Source organism: Falco peregrinus, chromosome 11 (assembly GCF_023634155.1).
Source record: "Falco peregrinus isolate bFalPer1 chromosome 11, bFalPer1.pri, whole genome shotgun sequence".
NCBI classification, from domain to species: Eukaryota; Metazoa; Chordata; class Aves; order Falconiformes; family Falconidae; genus Falco; species Falco peregrinus.
The window spans coordinates 21,734,830-21,751,224 of NC_073731.1; the positions used below are offsets into that span (position 1 = coordinate 21,734,830).

The 16,395-nt window shown below is 43.4% G+C and overlaps 1 protein-coding gene and 1 long non-coding RNA gene across 2 annotated transcripts in view; both read right to left on the minus strand.

Annotated features, from left to right (window-relative positions):
- KCNH1 (potassium voltage-gated channel subfamily H member 1) overlaps positions 1 to 2,208 on the minus strand; it is a 187,427-nt gene extending 185,219 nt beyond the window's left edge. Inside the window, exon 1 of the mRNA XM_055816592.1 lies at positions 1,976 to 2,208. Coding sequence (XP_055672567.1) covers positions 1,976 to 2,048 — 73 coding nt within the window. The 5' untranslated portion in view covers positions 2,049 to 2,208. The remainder of the gene's footprint in view (positions 1 to 1,975) is intronic.
- A 3,642-nt stretch (positions 2,209 to 5,850) lies between these two features.
- LOC114012544 (uncharacterized) lies at positions 5,851 to 16,304 on the minus strand. Its single transcript, XR_003555078.2, has 3 exons — positions 15,704 to 16,304; positions 10,616 to 10,654; positions 5,851 to 8,098 (listed from the first exon to the last, which is right to left on the minus strand). It is a non-coding gene; the product is annotated as an uncharacterized LOC114012544 (long non-coding RNA).
- Positions 16,305 to 16,395: the final 91 nt, after the last annotated feature.

Genomic DNA, 16,395 nt, shown 5'->3' on the forward strand with positions numbered 1-16,395 from the left:
AAATGGCCTAGATAGTTTCATTGCGGGTCACATTACTACTCAATCGAATGAAACCAAGAAGGGGGAGCCAAACCTCAAGCTTTATGGGCCCATTTAAACACTCATCCTGTGGGCATCCCAAACCATCTCAAAGACCAAGTAGGCAGGCCAAGGTGAGACAGGCAACAAGGAACCGGCATGTTTCCATACAGCCCCCATGCTGGCCAGCACAGCCCTGCCTGCAAGGAGAGAAAGGAGACTATTCTTGTCTCCTGACAGAGACAGAGGTTAGAAGATGCTGATGTCCCACGTTAGAACTGATTCATACAGCATTTGTATGTGACGGCATCACATTTACCGCAAAGCTGGGTTGGGTCCAGCAAAAACTAGAAGAGGAGAAACGGGCTTCTAAACCTGAGTCACTTCCCTAAGTCACTTCCTAGTATGTCTGAACTGTGCATCACTTCCTACCAAGCCTAATCTAAAAACTTGTGTTGATTACAGCCCTCAGGACTTGCTGAGCATTTGGAAATGGAGCGCTGCCATTTTACCTGTGCTGTCTAGCACCATGCTGTTATGACACCTTCTTAATAATGGGGGAAGAGAGGAACAAACGGAGCATAGCTTCTGCTGCACGATTCTCCCCATCTCCAAACCTCAACTGATTTACTGCATCAAGGTTTTGGCACCGAAAGCCAAAAGAGAAAATTGTTTTTTAATGAAGAAGATAATCTACAAAGTCAAGACAGATTTGAGAAAAGCATTAGATAACTGGTGTTGGAAGATTAGAGATGCAGCCTGAATGTGATGAAATGCAACATTTCATTTTTATTTTTTTTTTAAAAAAGGGCAAGATTCACTGTAAGAACGGCGAGTATCTTTTCAGGAATGCAGCTTCCAACCCCTTCCCTTCTACAGCAAGGTTGCAGAGAAAAAACACCTAGAAAAAGAGCCTCACAATTGTATATGAAAATAAGGTCTTATCAAAGGCTGTTTCTCTAATAATATTGCCTAATTTAAAATAATGAAAATCAGTCTTTAGATAATTTGAGTTTCTAGCTGCTTATCAAGAGGGTTAATTGTCTTTGCCTTATCAGAACAAACTGGCTATATTTTAATTAATTAACTCGTCTAGTCTTCAAAAGGAGCTTAATCCTGCATGTTCTCAATCATACCACAAGTTCTCAACCCCTTAAGTAACCCCCCTGAAGTCAACGGGAGCGTTAAAAATGGCAGAACTTGGGCTCGGAGCTTTAAAAAAATAAATGCACATGTCCAGGCTTAAACAAACACATAAAGGCTGGTTGGTCGCGGCGCACCGAGGGAGCCGCTTTCGGCAGGTCCCCAAGTGAAAGAATCTGGATAACGTTAATGCCTATTTGCATGCAATTGTGAAACTGGAGGCATTTTCCACTCCACAGTTTTCCAAGAGAAAGACCCGGTTGGAGCGCGCTGGGAAAAAAGGAATTATCGCCCCTCAGCCCCCAAAATGGCAAACTCTCTCCTCACTTGTGACAGAGCCCCCCTCCAACTCGGGCCGGCAGCCCCCGCCGACCCCCCGCGCGCGGCTGCCCCTGCCCAGGGACCATCTTGAACGCCCGGACCGCCTCCCGCCGCCGCGGACCCCGCCGGTACCCCGGCCCCTCGCCCCCCGGGCCGGCTCAGGCCCCGGCGCTGCCCCTCGGGCGCAGATCTCGCCCCGCACCGGGCACAGCCCTCCCGGCCGGTCCCCCCGCCGTGCCGCCGCACCTGCAGCCGGAGCCCCGGCGGAGGCTTCCCGCAGCACTCGGGCGGCGCGGCCGGCCGGCGGCACCGGCTTCGGCCCGGCACCTGGATGCGCCGCTCCGGCGGAGCCGCCGGCCAGCGGCCGGGCTCAACGTCCCTCCGCCCGGGGCGGCCCCCGCCGAGGGAGCGGCGGGCGGCTTCGCCTCAGCGAGAGAGCTCGCCCTCAGCACCGGGGCGCCGGCGCCTCCCCGCCGCCCCGGCCACCCCTTACCGTTAGACCTTCGCACGATGTTCTCCAGAAACGTGTTCTGAGGCGCCACCAACCCTCGCCTTCCCCCGGCCATAGTCGCTCTGCGGGAGCGCGGCGCGGAGGCTTCGCTCAGGGCCGCGCCGACCCGCGCTCTGCCGCGCCGCTGCCCGCCCGCCCCGCGCGCCTCATGCCTCCGCCGGGACCGGCAGGGCTGTGCGGCAGCGGCCCTCCCGCCGCCTCCCGCGCACCGCAGCCCCGCGCCCGCCGCCGCGCCGCCGGACCTCCCCGCAGCGCCCCCTGCCGCCCGCCGCCGCGCCGCAAGGCCGGTGCTGCAGCGCCATCGTCTGGGCGCGCCACGGCGCTCGCTGAGGGCTGAGGCGCAGCCGAGCCGCCCGCCCCGCCGGCTCGGAGCCGGGGGCCCGCTCCCCGGGGGCGGCGGCGGCGGCGCTCCGCAGGGCTCTGCCCGCCCCGGCGCAGGTGGCGCTTCACGGCGCCCCCGAGGCCCGCCCGGGGCCCGGCCCCGCGCCGCGGCGCCCCGCGAAACTGCGGTAACGGCGCTGCAGGCTGGCGGCCGCCGGGGCCCCGGGAGGCAGCGCAGTTTCCGCCGCCTCCATCCGCGGCGGGACGCCCGCAGCCCCTCGGCGCGCCTCGCCTCCCGACGGCGATGTCTTTCGGAAGGCTCCGTAGCGTTATGTGGTCAAACTGATTAACAGCTCAGTGGAAGCTGCGCAATAAACTATTTAAATACAACCTTTGACAGGTTTTGAACTCTTTGAAATATTTAATTTATAACGGTTTTTGATTCAGGGATTAAACTACTTTGTTCTTTCCCTTTTACAAACCTGTCAGCGAACGGAAAACACTCAGATCTTTAATTTTCACACTGGCGTTGGTATTGACTTGCTATAATGCCTCATTATGTGCAGCACCTCCAGGCTCCACATCTCAGGGCACACCCAAGACACATCTCCTTATATTCACATGCCTGGGGGAAAGCAATTTCTCACAATACAAGCAAATAACGCAGGGCAAAGATGACAGACCACGTCACTTAGGCTTTTGATGTATTAGCACTGCTCCTGCAGAATCCCAGCACTGCCCAGCCGGCTGCCCCCTGGCTAATGCTCGGGCCAGCAGCACAGCCATTGCCCGTAGCCAGCCCCAGGGTAGCCACAGACACTGTCCGACCCTGCTGCGCAGCGTGGCCGTGGCTCTGAGCCATCGCTGGCCATACAAGCCCTGTCTTCCTGCTGCCGACCTCCTGCCTCCCACAGCATCTTTAAGTGGAAGGCCACACGCTGCCTGTTGCAGGGAGTTGAGGCGTAGAGGCAGGGAACAACTTCGTTGCGGCAGGAGCTACGGGTCAAGTCCCAGACTGTCCCAGCATCTGCAGCCCCTGGCACAGCAGGAGACCAGGGGGACTCCTAAAACCACAGCAAGGCTCGGCCCTGCTCCAGGCATATGAAGCAGCTGTGCCATGGAAGCAGCTTTTAAACTGGTCATGAACTGTATACTGACCATCCCTGGATTTGCTGCCGAAGTCCAACAGATTGGGAGGGGGGCAGAAATCAAGTGCCTGAAGTTGCAAAAAAAGCTACTAATCCTCCCTGAAATGTTGTTGGACTTTGAAAAATGCCATGGAAGCATTTATTTGCATCTTTACACATCTAAATCTATCCCCAACAACTGTACATGTAAAGACCCCAGGTTATTTACTTCCTGCTAGCTTCAGCAGCATAGGCCAAACCTGAAGAGATCTTAAACTTTCTGGCAATTTCCCCAGAAAAATTGTAACTGTAACCTTTGACACTGAAATTACACAAGTGTTAACAACCAAGAGTGAGGTTTTGAAAAACTAGGATCTAGAATACTGTCATTATTCCTCTAAGCCACTGTGCCAGAGGGCTAGATAAGCGCACACTAGCTTAGCTTCTGCCAGGCTCTGCAGGAATATCTATGACTTGGAGATATCTGGCTGCTGGCATGCACTACAGAAACTTTAAGGCCTTTAAAGAAAAAAAAGATTTTAAACTGAATCAGCAAGTACACAGAAGTGGGAGCAAGGGGACACAGAGTAAAGAGGAAAAGCCATACTTTTTCTGGAACTCCACAAGCGTGGGCTGGCTATGGTTTGTGTTGCACTGTGTTGTCCAGGCTCTGATTATCAAATTTTTCAGTGCCTCATGCTTAATCCTACAAATTCTACATCAAAGGTACCATTTTAGCTAGGTTGGGATTTACATCTACCCTGTAACATTGCAAATTAATAAATGTTATAGCAAATGGAAAATTTGTCCTTTATCTTCTACCTCCTTTAGGCTTCCTCTCCACTGCAAAATATGACTCCTGCTGGTGATACGAATTTTTCACCACTAGTGCAGACAGACACTGTGTTAATGTTTCACTCTGATTATTCTGAATTCTATGCTCATTTTCTTGCCATTACTGGTAAATTTTGCAAATGATACAAAGCTGGAAGCAAAGCCCCACTTGAAGCAGCACACATACACTGTCTGACTTCATTATTAGGTGGTTACCTCACTCCAGCTTCCAATTTTTGACTTTCTGAAAAAAATGAAATTGCTTCATTTGCTTGTTTGCTAAAGCCTATTGGACAGATCTAACACTTCCACTTAAGGCTAATAAAAAAAGGTCAGTTTGCTACAGAGAACATTCAGCTATAATTTATTATGCTGCTCTTTTAGCCTGGTTTATCCTGAAAAAGGCCCTAGGTCAGGATTTCTGGTACCCCAGTAAGTGACTGTCCCTTGGCTGCAAAGCCTTAAGCTACTGTTCCAGAGTCATTTTGAGCAGCTGCTGCTGCTGCAAAAAGGACAGATTTGACCTCATCTAAGCTGTACGTATTTGTCACCCCACTCGAACTGAAGACTAGCCTGAGAAGAAACCCAGCACTGGTGGTGAATGAGGAAAGACAGCTGAGACGCCTCCCTTTTTTGGCAGCAGCCTGTATTTATGCCAACCCATTTACTAACGTGACCATAACTTCCAGCATTAATATACACAAATGTGTTGGAAACTATCATCAATAAAAACACCAGTTCCAGGCACTAATTTGTGGGAATGTCACTAAACCCCATGGCATCTATGAAATAAAAATGTTGGAACAGGACAGAGCTCATTTCTTTCATCTTGTCACAAGGTTCACTCCTGAGAGATACTACTGTAACTTCCTTCAGAAAACTTCCCCTTAGTCAGCCACACAAGCACCTCTAGGTAATTTGTTCCAACACCTAACAAATCTCCTAGGAAAGCTTTCCCTAAAATGGTGCTAAGTCATCTGGTCTTTAAAACCAGTAAAAACTTTCTTCAGTGGACACAAAAGTCACCAACCCTTCTGAAAGTTTTCAAATGCATGAAAAGTTGCTATAATGCTCCTCTCCCTGCTCTCACTGCCTTTCGGTCTGAGTAAACCCAGTTCTTCCAATGTTGCACAAGGCTTTTGTTGTTTAGACTCTATTAGTTCTTTGGGACTTGTCATTTCACTCTCACACCATCAAATCAGTGAAGAAACACAGTGGTTAGGGAAGTCTCATCTGCTCAAAATCTAATTAATTTACATTGAAAAGCACCATTTTTATTCATGGCCTTTTTGATTTCTACCCTGTTTTGCACATTACCTTTTGTTCTTTGTAAAAAAACAAACTGTCAAAAAGCAGAACTATAAGACAAAGTTATAACAAACTACCACCAATTCTGAAAATAAAAAGAACATTTGATCTTTAAATTGAGTTCTGTTTGTATACTACCATATGGCCTTTGCTAAAATGTCAGAATAAAATACCTTAATTGATAGGATAACAAATTACAGAAGGTAATGCACAAGTTACTCTGCCATACAGATACTAAACAAAAAAAGGAAATCCTGAATTCAAAGATGGAAAAAGTTACAATTTTATTTATTTTTTACATTAAAATCAATAAAGCAGTCATTCTACAAATTCTTACCAACAAAAGTTTGTAGGCTAAGACCCCCACCTAAATACACACATACATGAACACTGAGTTGCTTGTGATTAACATTATTTGGAAAAAAGCAATGAGAAACAAATTCAGTCCTTAAAACTAAGGCGAGCCAATATTTTAACAAGTACACACAGGTCTATCAAAAGGAAAGAATTTGGAAAAAACATCTGTGCATCTTACTGAAACTCTTCAATTTATTTCTACAACTCATTTTAACTGAATACCAAAGTTCATCCTGAGGTTCCTAAAGGTCCAATTATTTCTGCAGTCTAAAATTAAACAAAACTTTTAGCTCTAAGAAATATCCAGCAGCACAGCAGACTGTAGACCTAAGAACTGAGGAATGTTAGTATTCCCAAATAGCCATAACAATTTTGTTAAAAATAAATACGAACACTTTTCCAGTTTTGGAATTAATTAATTTCTTGCAGAATTTTTAATAGGTAACAAATATGGAAAAATAACTAAAGTCCTGCATTCTGAATGGAAGAAAAAAAAAATCTCAAAATAAAACTGATGAGAGTACACAACCAGTCTTTTATTTATATATCTAACATTTGGAGTGTGGGCTAACAGGGAAGAACTGTTCCTTCTCAGAACAGCTCAAAAGGGCATAGAAAAATTTTCCCCATTTGGATGGCATGCCCATCTCCATTTATTTCCACAGGAGGTGGCATGCTGTCCTTCCAGATTTAGGAAAACCAAAAACCAAAACACGACTTGACACAAAAAAAAAATCCCCACACATCCCAGTTAGGACACCAGTTACTATCACCATTCTCCTCACCACAGGCACCTCTACCCAACCCTCTTGGCTCAACCCTGTCCTGTCCTGCCTATGGTCTCTCCCAGTCTCAGAGGAGAGGCAGCGATCCACTGAAGTGTTATTACTCAGAGGAGGAAAAGAAATTAACCACAGTTTCTTTGGTTCCAGGTCTGGTAGGTTTTTTGTTAACATTTTTATTGTGTACATCAGTTGGCTTTTTTTCCTGTGTCTGAGTCAACATAAAACAACACAAAAATGAAGCAACTCGGGTGCAGCTTGCTAACAGAATGCAGGGACTCCTATTAAGTAATTGTAATACATATTCTTATTTGCATGCCCTGTCCACAATAAGCCTAGGAACCCATAGTTTCTGGGTGACAGGTTTTTTGTGAAGTAGCAAGGAGCACTGCAGACTTTATCACTGCTGCTGACTGCATTTTTATCTCTCAACTGTGCCCAGTAGTCCCTGGTTTAACAATACAAAAAAGCCACTTTTAATCCTACATTTTCACAATATGCTGTACAAAGAACAAAACCTAGCTATTTTATGCCCAGATTCAGAAAAATAACTGCTAGTTAGGAATATGCTTATACTAACTAGCATGTCTTCCATCTCTTTCTTCCCTACTTTGGCCCTAAAACATCCTGTTTTAACCACTGTCCTTGATTTAAACTATATGATCAGCTTCGTGAACAAACCTTTTATTCTACTACACGGCAGTTTCCAATAATGTAATAATACGAAGAAGAACTCCAAAATAATATGGAGTCAGACTCGCTGGATTATATAGCCTAGACTCTGTAGTTCAATTTGAAAAGTAAAACAATCTTTAAAACCCCATTAATTGTGCTCTGGACAGAAGCATCCCACCTGTGAGGCTGACAGTGGTAAAGACACTGCTAGTGCTTCTTTTACAGTAGCCCCTCTAAAAAACACTCGTCAAGGAGTACCCACTATAAAACCTATACTCAACAAAATGAGTAAGTCCCTTGCACAAGGCTTGCATCTCATAGATTTTGCCTATATGCGTTCAGAATTCATGTTTTGGAGTTATATATTTTATACAGTTGATCTCTTATGTCACAACTTTACTGACCATAAGTGTTCCTTGTACTATTTCAGTTTTAGGTTTGTCAGACAGAAACCAATCCCCCCTCAAAAAAACCCCTACAACCACAAAGGAAATTTAAAAAAAAAAGGGCAAAACAAACTCTTCTCACTTCATTTCAAAGTTTTACGAAGCCTAACAATTCATCATCTGTTTCCCACTTACTGATCTTCCTGTCAATAGGCTGGGTTACTTGCAGTATTTGCTTTCTATGTAGACAAAACTTAGTTGCATTCTTGGACAGTGGGAGGTATATGCAGAAGCAGACAAATCAGGAGCACAAATCTGTAAAGAAAAAGAAAACATAAAACCACCACTTTGTAACTGGCTCAGAACCATCATTTTCTTAAATCTAACATTTAAATATAGCGATTACAGATTTTCTCACTCTAGCTAATCCTTTACTGTTATCTTCTGCAGTTGCAGTGAGAAAAATTACTAATTTTTTAAGTTTGATCTTAACAGCATTTTTACCAGGGCCTTTACCGGCACTGTACTCATAGCTAGTCCCAGTGACTAATATCACATGACTGTAAACTTTGATGGGCTACTGATTTTTGTAAACGCTTGGATACCTGCTGTGGGGGAAGGTTTGTGTCTTTTATAATTTTGGTTAATTTTTTTTACAATATATTCAGCTCAGGTGCTGCCACATACAATGTTCATAAGGAACTCACACTTTACATCTATTCAGTCACAAATATAGATGCTCTATGAAATTCAAAGTGTTTAAACAAGTAGAAGAGGATTCCTTTTTGTGTTTCCATTGATTATTGCGAAGCAAAGACCGCTATCAATGAACTAACACAGAAGCTCTTATATCAGTTAAGTCACACAGTACAGTGAATTATGCGTCATAATATTAAAACCTATCTCCAGCTACCTAACCAAAACACAGGGTATGACACAAAGGAAGGTGAAGTTAGGGGATGAGTGGATAGACTGGGGCACATGCTTGTTAGAAGTGAATGTTTATACATAAAATATCAGCAGAAATCATCTATCAAAGATGCCTTTGGCAGTTCAGCAGTATCTGTAGGGATTAGATCTCTAGCAGTGGGCTCAGAGTGCAACCCTGATACCTGGATCATGCCTTTGGTTTTTCAGAACACTAGATGTCTAATAAGAATGGACCTCATAACAGGCTCCTGACTATAACACATTTCAAGTTTTAATTAGGCAGGCCCTTAAACAGAAGATAAAAGCCACCTTCATTAAAAGGGATGTAATTTAGATGAAAGACTGTGAACTAGATATGAGCAAGTAAAAACCTCATCTCCAGCATAAGAGCATTTAGCACATTGGTTGAGAGTGAATTTGAAGTGAGTATTTTTCTAAAAACTATTGTGGAAACTAATGATAGCAAGGTCTTAGTGGCATGCAGCATTTTCACCCTAAAGTTATATAAGCATGAGCTTTTGTTTTTCCTCTTGGTTTAACAAACACTCCAGCAGAAATGCTGTGAACTGCTGCATCTTCCCAAGGAGAATTTTCCTAGTGTGGAATGATCCTTTATGTATTCATCCATATCCTCAAATGCAAGATTGTGGATTTCAGTTTTATATTTATGTAGTTTTATCTGCCTCAAACAGAAGAGAGAATAATCATTCCTGAAAGCATTATATAATACAACCTGAAGAGCCAGACACAGCCATATTGATTTGTTTGTTTGGGGTTTTTTAAAAGAATACACTTAAGAGAACCATTTCTACTCCTAGAAAAATATGGTGAAATAGTATTACAGGAGCAACTTCCACGTGGGAAAATAAATCTTACACATTTCAGTAAAATTAACAATTGCATTTTTAGTGCTTGCAACTCCATCTTACAAGTACTCTCAAAACAGAACCTCTTGCTGATGCTTCCTAAACTGCACACCTGAATTGTGGATCATTACATCAGCCAAACAATAGTTAGAGTGAGAAAATATATGACACCAGAATAGCAATAATGTTTTGGTATCTACATGATCCAGCCACACTGACCTCCAAAATCCAGCATAGCTCCATAACACAGGGATTTCTAAGGAATGATATATACTTCTCTATAGAAACCATGAGGCAAAAAAACCAAATACAAACCCTTATAATATCTCAGGAACTTTCTTTTAGCCATACACAGTCAGTGTTATTTTCCACTTCGTAACCCGCCGACCCTGCCCCCTTAAACCACAAGATGCCAGGTAGGATAAGCCACGGAGAGCAAAATTTAGCAGGACGTACCAGTATGCTGTAGCATGAAATATTTTTACAGTCCAAGGTCCAAGACATACAGCAAAACAAGCTGCCACTACTGGTTACTACACTCTTTATACTTCTTTCCCTACATGAAGGGATAGATCACCTTCCTCCAAATGTGGGTTCATAACACTGCTACTTTCATTTTTTAAAAAAAATCACTCAGGATAACTCCTACAATGGCACATTGTCTTAAATGGAAGGGCAGTACAGGGTTACAATAATTTTATGTGGCTTTTCCACATTAACATATTCCTGATGATTCCCTTATTCTCTCTTGCTTTTCCTACTACTGGTTACATACGCTGACTGGATCATCATTAAATGGGAAGCTGTTTGGGGCAAGGTTCTCTTTTTCATGGTTATGTACACAATATAGTAACATAACTGCACTATTTTATTTTTTTTTATTCTGGTACGTGTTAAAGGACATTTTGTCTCAAGGAAGTGATATTATTAACTACAAGGACAAAATCTTGCACAGTATGTTCCTTTTGTAACGTTACTTTACAGAAGGAAAAGGAGGGAAAAATACTAGGAGGGAGCATAAACATCATTAACTTACAGTAAATTGTCACCTCCAGGTACAACAACAGTGGACAACCTGACAAGAAAGAACAGCATTAAGTTTAGCACACAATTCACTAAGTGCATGAAATGAAAGCAATTGTTTTGCTTTTAAAAAAAAAAAACAAAACAACAAAACCACAAAAAACCCAAATGCCATGCAGAAACAGCAAAATTACATTTCTTATGGAAGTCCAACAGCTTTGAGTACCAATTAGGTGATATCCACTTTCCACTGAACAGTCCTATGGGAAGTAGTTTACTTAACTGTATCCAAAAGTAAGACAGGACAAAGTAAAAGCACACTAGCTTACCAAATGAATTACAATGCCTTTTTTCTTTTTCCTGTGGAAAACAACTGGTCCTAAATCCAAATTATTTGTAAAGAGATGCTGCTACTTTAGCCATGTACACGCACTGTTCATAGATAGATTGAGAATCTTCACTGACAATACTGAACGCCAATATACTGATTCAAAGACATACTGCCAGCTGTTAGCTAACTTTACTTTGAAGAGAGTATGGAAAAAAGTAAGTACTTAAATGATTTCTGTAAACCGACTTTCTGAAATTACCTATTGTCCCAAGTTGCCTACGTAACATAAGGTTAAGCCAGCTAAACTCAAGCTTTTCCAGCAGTGTGTCACGACAATCAACTGGACACAGGACCCTCTTTACTTTCTGTAAACACTACAGCTTACCAGATATTTAGATTAACTGTAGAGAAATGAAATAGTGAGACTGAAAGGGCTGATGAGGAATACCTGCCCCTCCTGTCAAGAAAAAGAGGGTATTTGGAAAATTTTTCATTTAAAAGGAAAAAAAAAAAATTGTCAGTGTTAGTGGAACTCACTGCTATAGAAAGTCACGGAAACAAGAATCTATAAATGTGTAAAGGTGGAACAGGTATTTTCAAAACACATCTAGAGGAATCAAAATTATAATTTATTTTTTTTTAAGATACCAAGCTTTAAAGATTTGTTGAAGCTCTGAAGTGTAAGAACCAAGAATAGGCTTCTTGCCAAGAGAGAATGGAGATTATGGCATCTGCCCCAAAATAAGTTCCTCTGCAACCTTTGCTGTTTGTAACTGTCAGGATCAAAGTACGGAACAAGATGGATGTTAGTACTAACCCATGTTGTTAGTTCTTGGATAAGCCTTCCTACATGCAACAAACAATTTCAAAATACTATTTTTAACAGAATGCCTAGTCCTAACATTCTCAGCTTCATTCAACATATAAACCACCAACACCATACAACACAGCCTGTTTCAAATTTTGGCAAAGATTTCAGAAGAACATGATTTGTTCAGCTGCTGGCAGGTATTTAAATACAGAAAACTGTTCAGAACTGCAGAAGTCCTTAGACTTCTCAAAGAAACCGCAACATGATTTTTTCCACTTCCCAAGAGTAAGTTACTGATGGTACTTATACAGAGTCTATACTCTATGATGCTAACTAAATCATAGAAGAATTCCATTCAGACTTGGACAGCAGATAGCTCTTGAAGCCTATAACTGGTAAGGCAGCACTACAGAAATAAACCAAAAAAAGAAAAAATCTCAAGTCTCCGTTGGGGCATATTAACAGCAGCAAGCCAGTTAGTTAATGCTGTATTTTTGCATTCCACTGCCCAGTTACAGAAAAAATTATGGATTTCTACTTTAATAAAGCATTAAGACTAAAATTCAGAAATACTAAAAAATGCTCAGCAAAGAGACCAATAGCCTGATTTTCCAGAGCTGTAGAAAACTCATGCCTTCCACCACCTTCCACTGGTTCCACTACAACATGGAGTCTTTGGAAAATTCAGGAACCTTGCATGGCACAGAGCAACAACTATCAGTCTGAAAGAACTAATAAATCTCACCCTGTCCACTCTAAGCCTCCCACTTACCACCCAGCAGGCTGAGTTGTGTTTAATATGAAAGAGTACTTGACAGATGACACCTATGTATTTTCCAGCAGAGGAGTGAACAGACTCCAAGCAGTGTAATTTATCTGAAATTACCTTGATTCCAGGCATGCTTTTCTTAATGTGTTTAGGAAGAACATACTTTTCTTTACGAAACATTCATATCAAAGGAAATTACAAATCTTCACATTAAAGCACATTTCCAGGCTGGATGTTGCCAAAAGGGTTCATGAGCATTCTATTTTCTCTGTTTCACAAAACATGTCATACATTTATAATTTTTCTAAAGCAGCATCACAAATTAATTTGACCTGTTTCTAAAAGATCTAAAAAGACACAGATTTCAAATGGTATAAAGTGACATTCCCAAGCCAGAGAACTATCAAAATGCTCTTTCCAAAAAAACTGAAAGTGTAAAACTGTCACCATAAGATAAAAAAGCTAAGCATGTGATCTGCAGTAATTTCATGTGCTAGAAATTTCATAGGTGAGATGGACATAACACACAAGAAAGACACTGAGGTGCTGGAGTGTGTCCAAAGGGCAGCAAAGCTGGTAAAGGGTCTTGAGAACAAGTCCTGTGAGGAACAGCTGAGGGAACTGGGCTTGTTTAGCCTGAAGAAGGCTCAGGGGAGACCTCATCAGTCTCTACAACTACCTGAAAAGAGGTTGTAGGGAGGTGGGTCTCTTCACCCAAGTAAGAAGCGATAGGATGAGAGGAAATGCCCTCAAGTTGTGCCAGGGGAGGTTTAGATTGGATATCAGGAAAAAATTATTCACCAAAAGGGTGGTCAAGCATTGGAACAGGCTGCCCAGGGAAGTGGTTGAGACGCCATCCCTGGAGGTATTTAAAAGATGTGTAGATGTGGCACTTAGGGACATGGTTTAGCAATAGACTTGGCAGTGCTAGTTTAATAGTCAGACTCGATCTTATGAGTCTTTTCCAATCTAAATGATTCCATGATAATAAAGGCACGTGAAACCACCTAGTGTTTTAAGAAATTATTTTGCTCCGAATAGACAGTCTTTGCTTTCCTATAGCTCACAACTCAGTCAATATTATCATTATCCCTCACTGCAAGGTAATAACAATGAATTGCAGGAGTCCACAGTCTAAGAACCCAATTTTAAGCAATGAATTCCAAGAACCTGCTCTAACAACGATAACTGCAAGAGGCCCCAAACCTGTGTGGAGCAACCTCAGAAGCCATGCGGGTCTGAAGCTCACCTAATTCATGGATAGCAAAAGCTGTTTCCCTTTGAGCTCCTATTTCTACTAAAGCCTTTTAGCAACCCTGATAAAAGAAGCAGCAAGGGCTTCGCCTTACTTGTTTGCAACCTCTCCATTCCTTAATTCCCCTCCTCTCTGTTGCAATCCACTTTGCACTCCAGCAACCCCTTCCCTCCTGCCCAAATACCACCTTTCCTCCTGAAACTATGACTTTGGGAAGAAAGTTTTAAGAATAAATGCATCACCTCCAAGAACAAGAAATTGGCAGGCTCATAAAAAGAATCTCTAGACTGGCCCAAGTCATACCTTCAGAATGCATTGGTTACACTGCTGTCCTCCACGGCTTAAGTTTAGAAAGGAAAATTAAAAATAAGAATATATACAGTAATGTTAGTCCAAGCGAATTCTTTGTATGTAGTTTCTACAACAAATGCAGGACTGATCTCACAAACAAGTCTGCTTTAATACAACACATCTAATCCAGGAGCACCTAGACACTGAATGTGACTGAGGAACTATGGAGAAGGGGGCGGGGGGAAGGAGAAGAAAAAAATTGAATAAAGGAAGAGAAGTTATATTCCAAGGCAAGCCAACTTTAAGATTGCATGGGGAAAGAAAAAAACCTCACTACATGCATTTGCTAGTATTTCAGTGCTTGCCTTAGTGAACATATGCTTTTAATGTAACCTCTGAAATGCCGTTTTAACAGTAGCCATGCATATAAGAGAAACAGAAAGGGGCAAGCTCTTAAGACGATTCTCCTCTCAACCATACTGACAAGGAATCTTTCTTCCTTTCAGGTAATCACCTTCGCAACACTTGTAACAACTTTGCATTCCCAAAAGCTGTAATAGCTTATTAAAATTTTCAGTGGCTTTATCAGTGAAGAGAACTGTCAAGACACATGCAGTCATAACACTGCATGTATACCCAAACCTCACATCCTTAGAAATAAAACTAAAAAGCCTTAAATACTCAGTTTTAGGAGAATTAAAATAGTAAAGCACATTTTCCTGCAAGTTTTCTTATTGTGTTTCGCATCTAAAAAGTACAAACATTGGTTGAAGATCTTCCTGTAGTTCTGGTATTCCTGCATGCTTTCTCTTACGTGAATTCTCTTGTGTACAATAAATATGAGATTGCATTAGAGCTTTTTTTCCTCAATTGTCGAGGCACTTGCAGGTAGTCAACCACCTGTGCTTCTACCTTCTCCTTACTAGTCTTTCTTTCCAACTTTTGGAGAGAGAGAACAGCAAGCCTACAGGAGTCAGAGCTTGTTTTTCTCCCATTCTTGATGGCCAACTGCCAAAAGCTATCCCAAAAACAGTTCTTCAAAGGTCACAAATATTCCCCAATCAGGAATAATCTTGGCAATATTTTTCTGCCGTATTCTAGGAAGCACACGTAAATCAGAGGTTTTCCGAAGTACAGAATTTGACCACATTGGGTTGATTTCAAGACAAGTATCAAACAACAGCACCTGATAAACACGGCAAACTACATCAGGTTACAATCACATGGTAAAAGTACCAGGGTCACTTAGTAGTCACACCTATGGACACAGGTAGCCATCTTTCCTTAACCCCACTGTAAGAAAGCAGCTGTACCATTCTAGCTAGCACTCTTTAAATCCATCGATCAACCGACCAACTTGAGGCAGACAGCTGCCAGGTCAAACTTTGGGAAAAATGGCTAAGATGTGACAAAGCAAAATGCAAAATGGATTGTGTCAGTCTGGGAACGTGAGACTTTAACTACAATGTGTAGCAATGGTAACTTTAACAGTTAAGCCTGGGTTGTTGTTGTTTTTTTTTCTACATCAGGAAATCAGACAGCCAAGTTCTCACTGCGTCATTAAAAATACCTTTAAGGCACATTTAAAACATAGCCACAACGACCTATAATGTATTTCAATAGAAATAAACCAAACTAATGTACCTCCAGACTAAATAATAAGACTGTCACCATATTGTAACCCAACCTCTCTCTGGAGCCAGCCTCGATCTTTTTCTTCTCTTAAAACCTGGAAATTTTGATATTAATTGGATGGTGACGCCTGAGCACTTGGTAACACACTGGAATTCCGATAAATAAAAATAAGTTATTTTGCACATTAGAAAAATCAGCATCACTTCACACACGCTCCACAGCACCCGGAACTACCTGCAGCGCTGCCCGCTCCCGGTGCCGGCTCCCCCGCGCCCTTAACCCCCTCGGCCTGGCTCGACCCCGGTGCTGCCCAAGAGCCGCGGCCGGGAAGGCGGCAGCGCTGCCCCGCCGAGGCCGCGCACAGAGCCGGCCCCCCCGCCGCGCCCGGCATCGGCCTTCGCAGCCGGGACCCGGGGCCGGGGCCCGGGCCCGGCCCCGCCCCAAGGTGACCGCCCTGCGGCCCCGCTGGCAGCCGCTGCCCTCAGGCCGCGCTCCGCCGCCCCAGCCTCCCCTAGAGGCTGCCCCGCAGCCGGCCCACCCTGCGCCGCCACAGCCGCACCGCTGCGGCCCTTGCCGCCCAGCACCTCCCGCCCCTCATTCCGTTGCACCACCCCTCCCCACCGCGATCCCTACGCCGCCGGGGGAAATAGTCCCCTCTCCCAGTCGCTGCGGGAGCCTGGCGGCGAGGCCCTGACAGATAT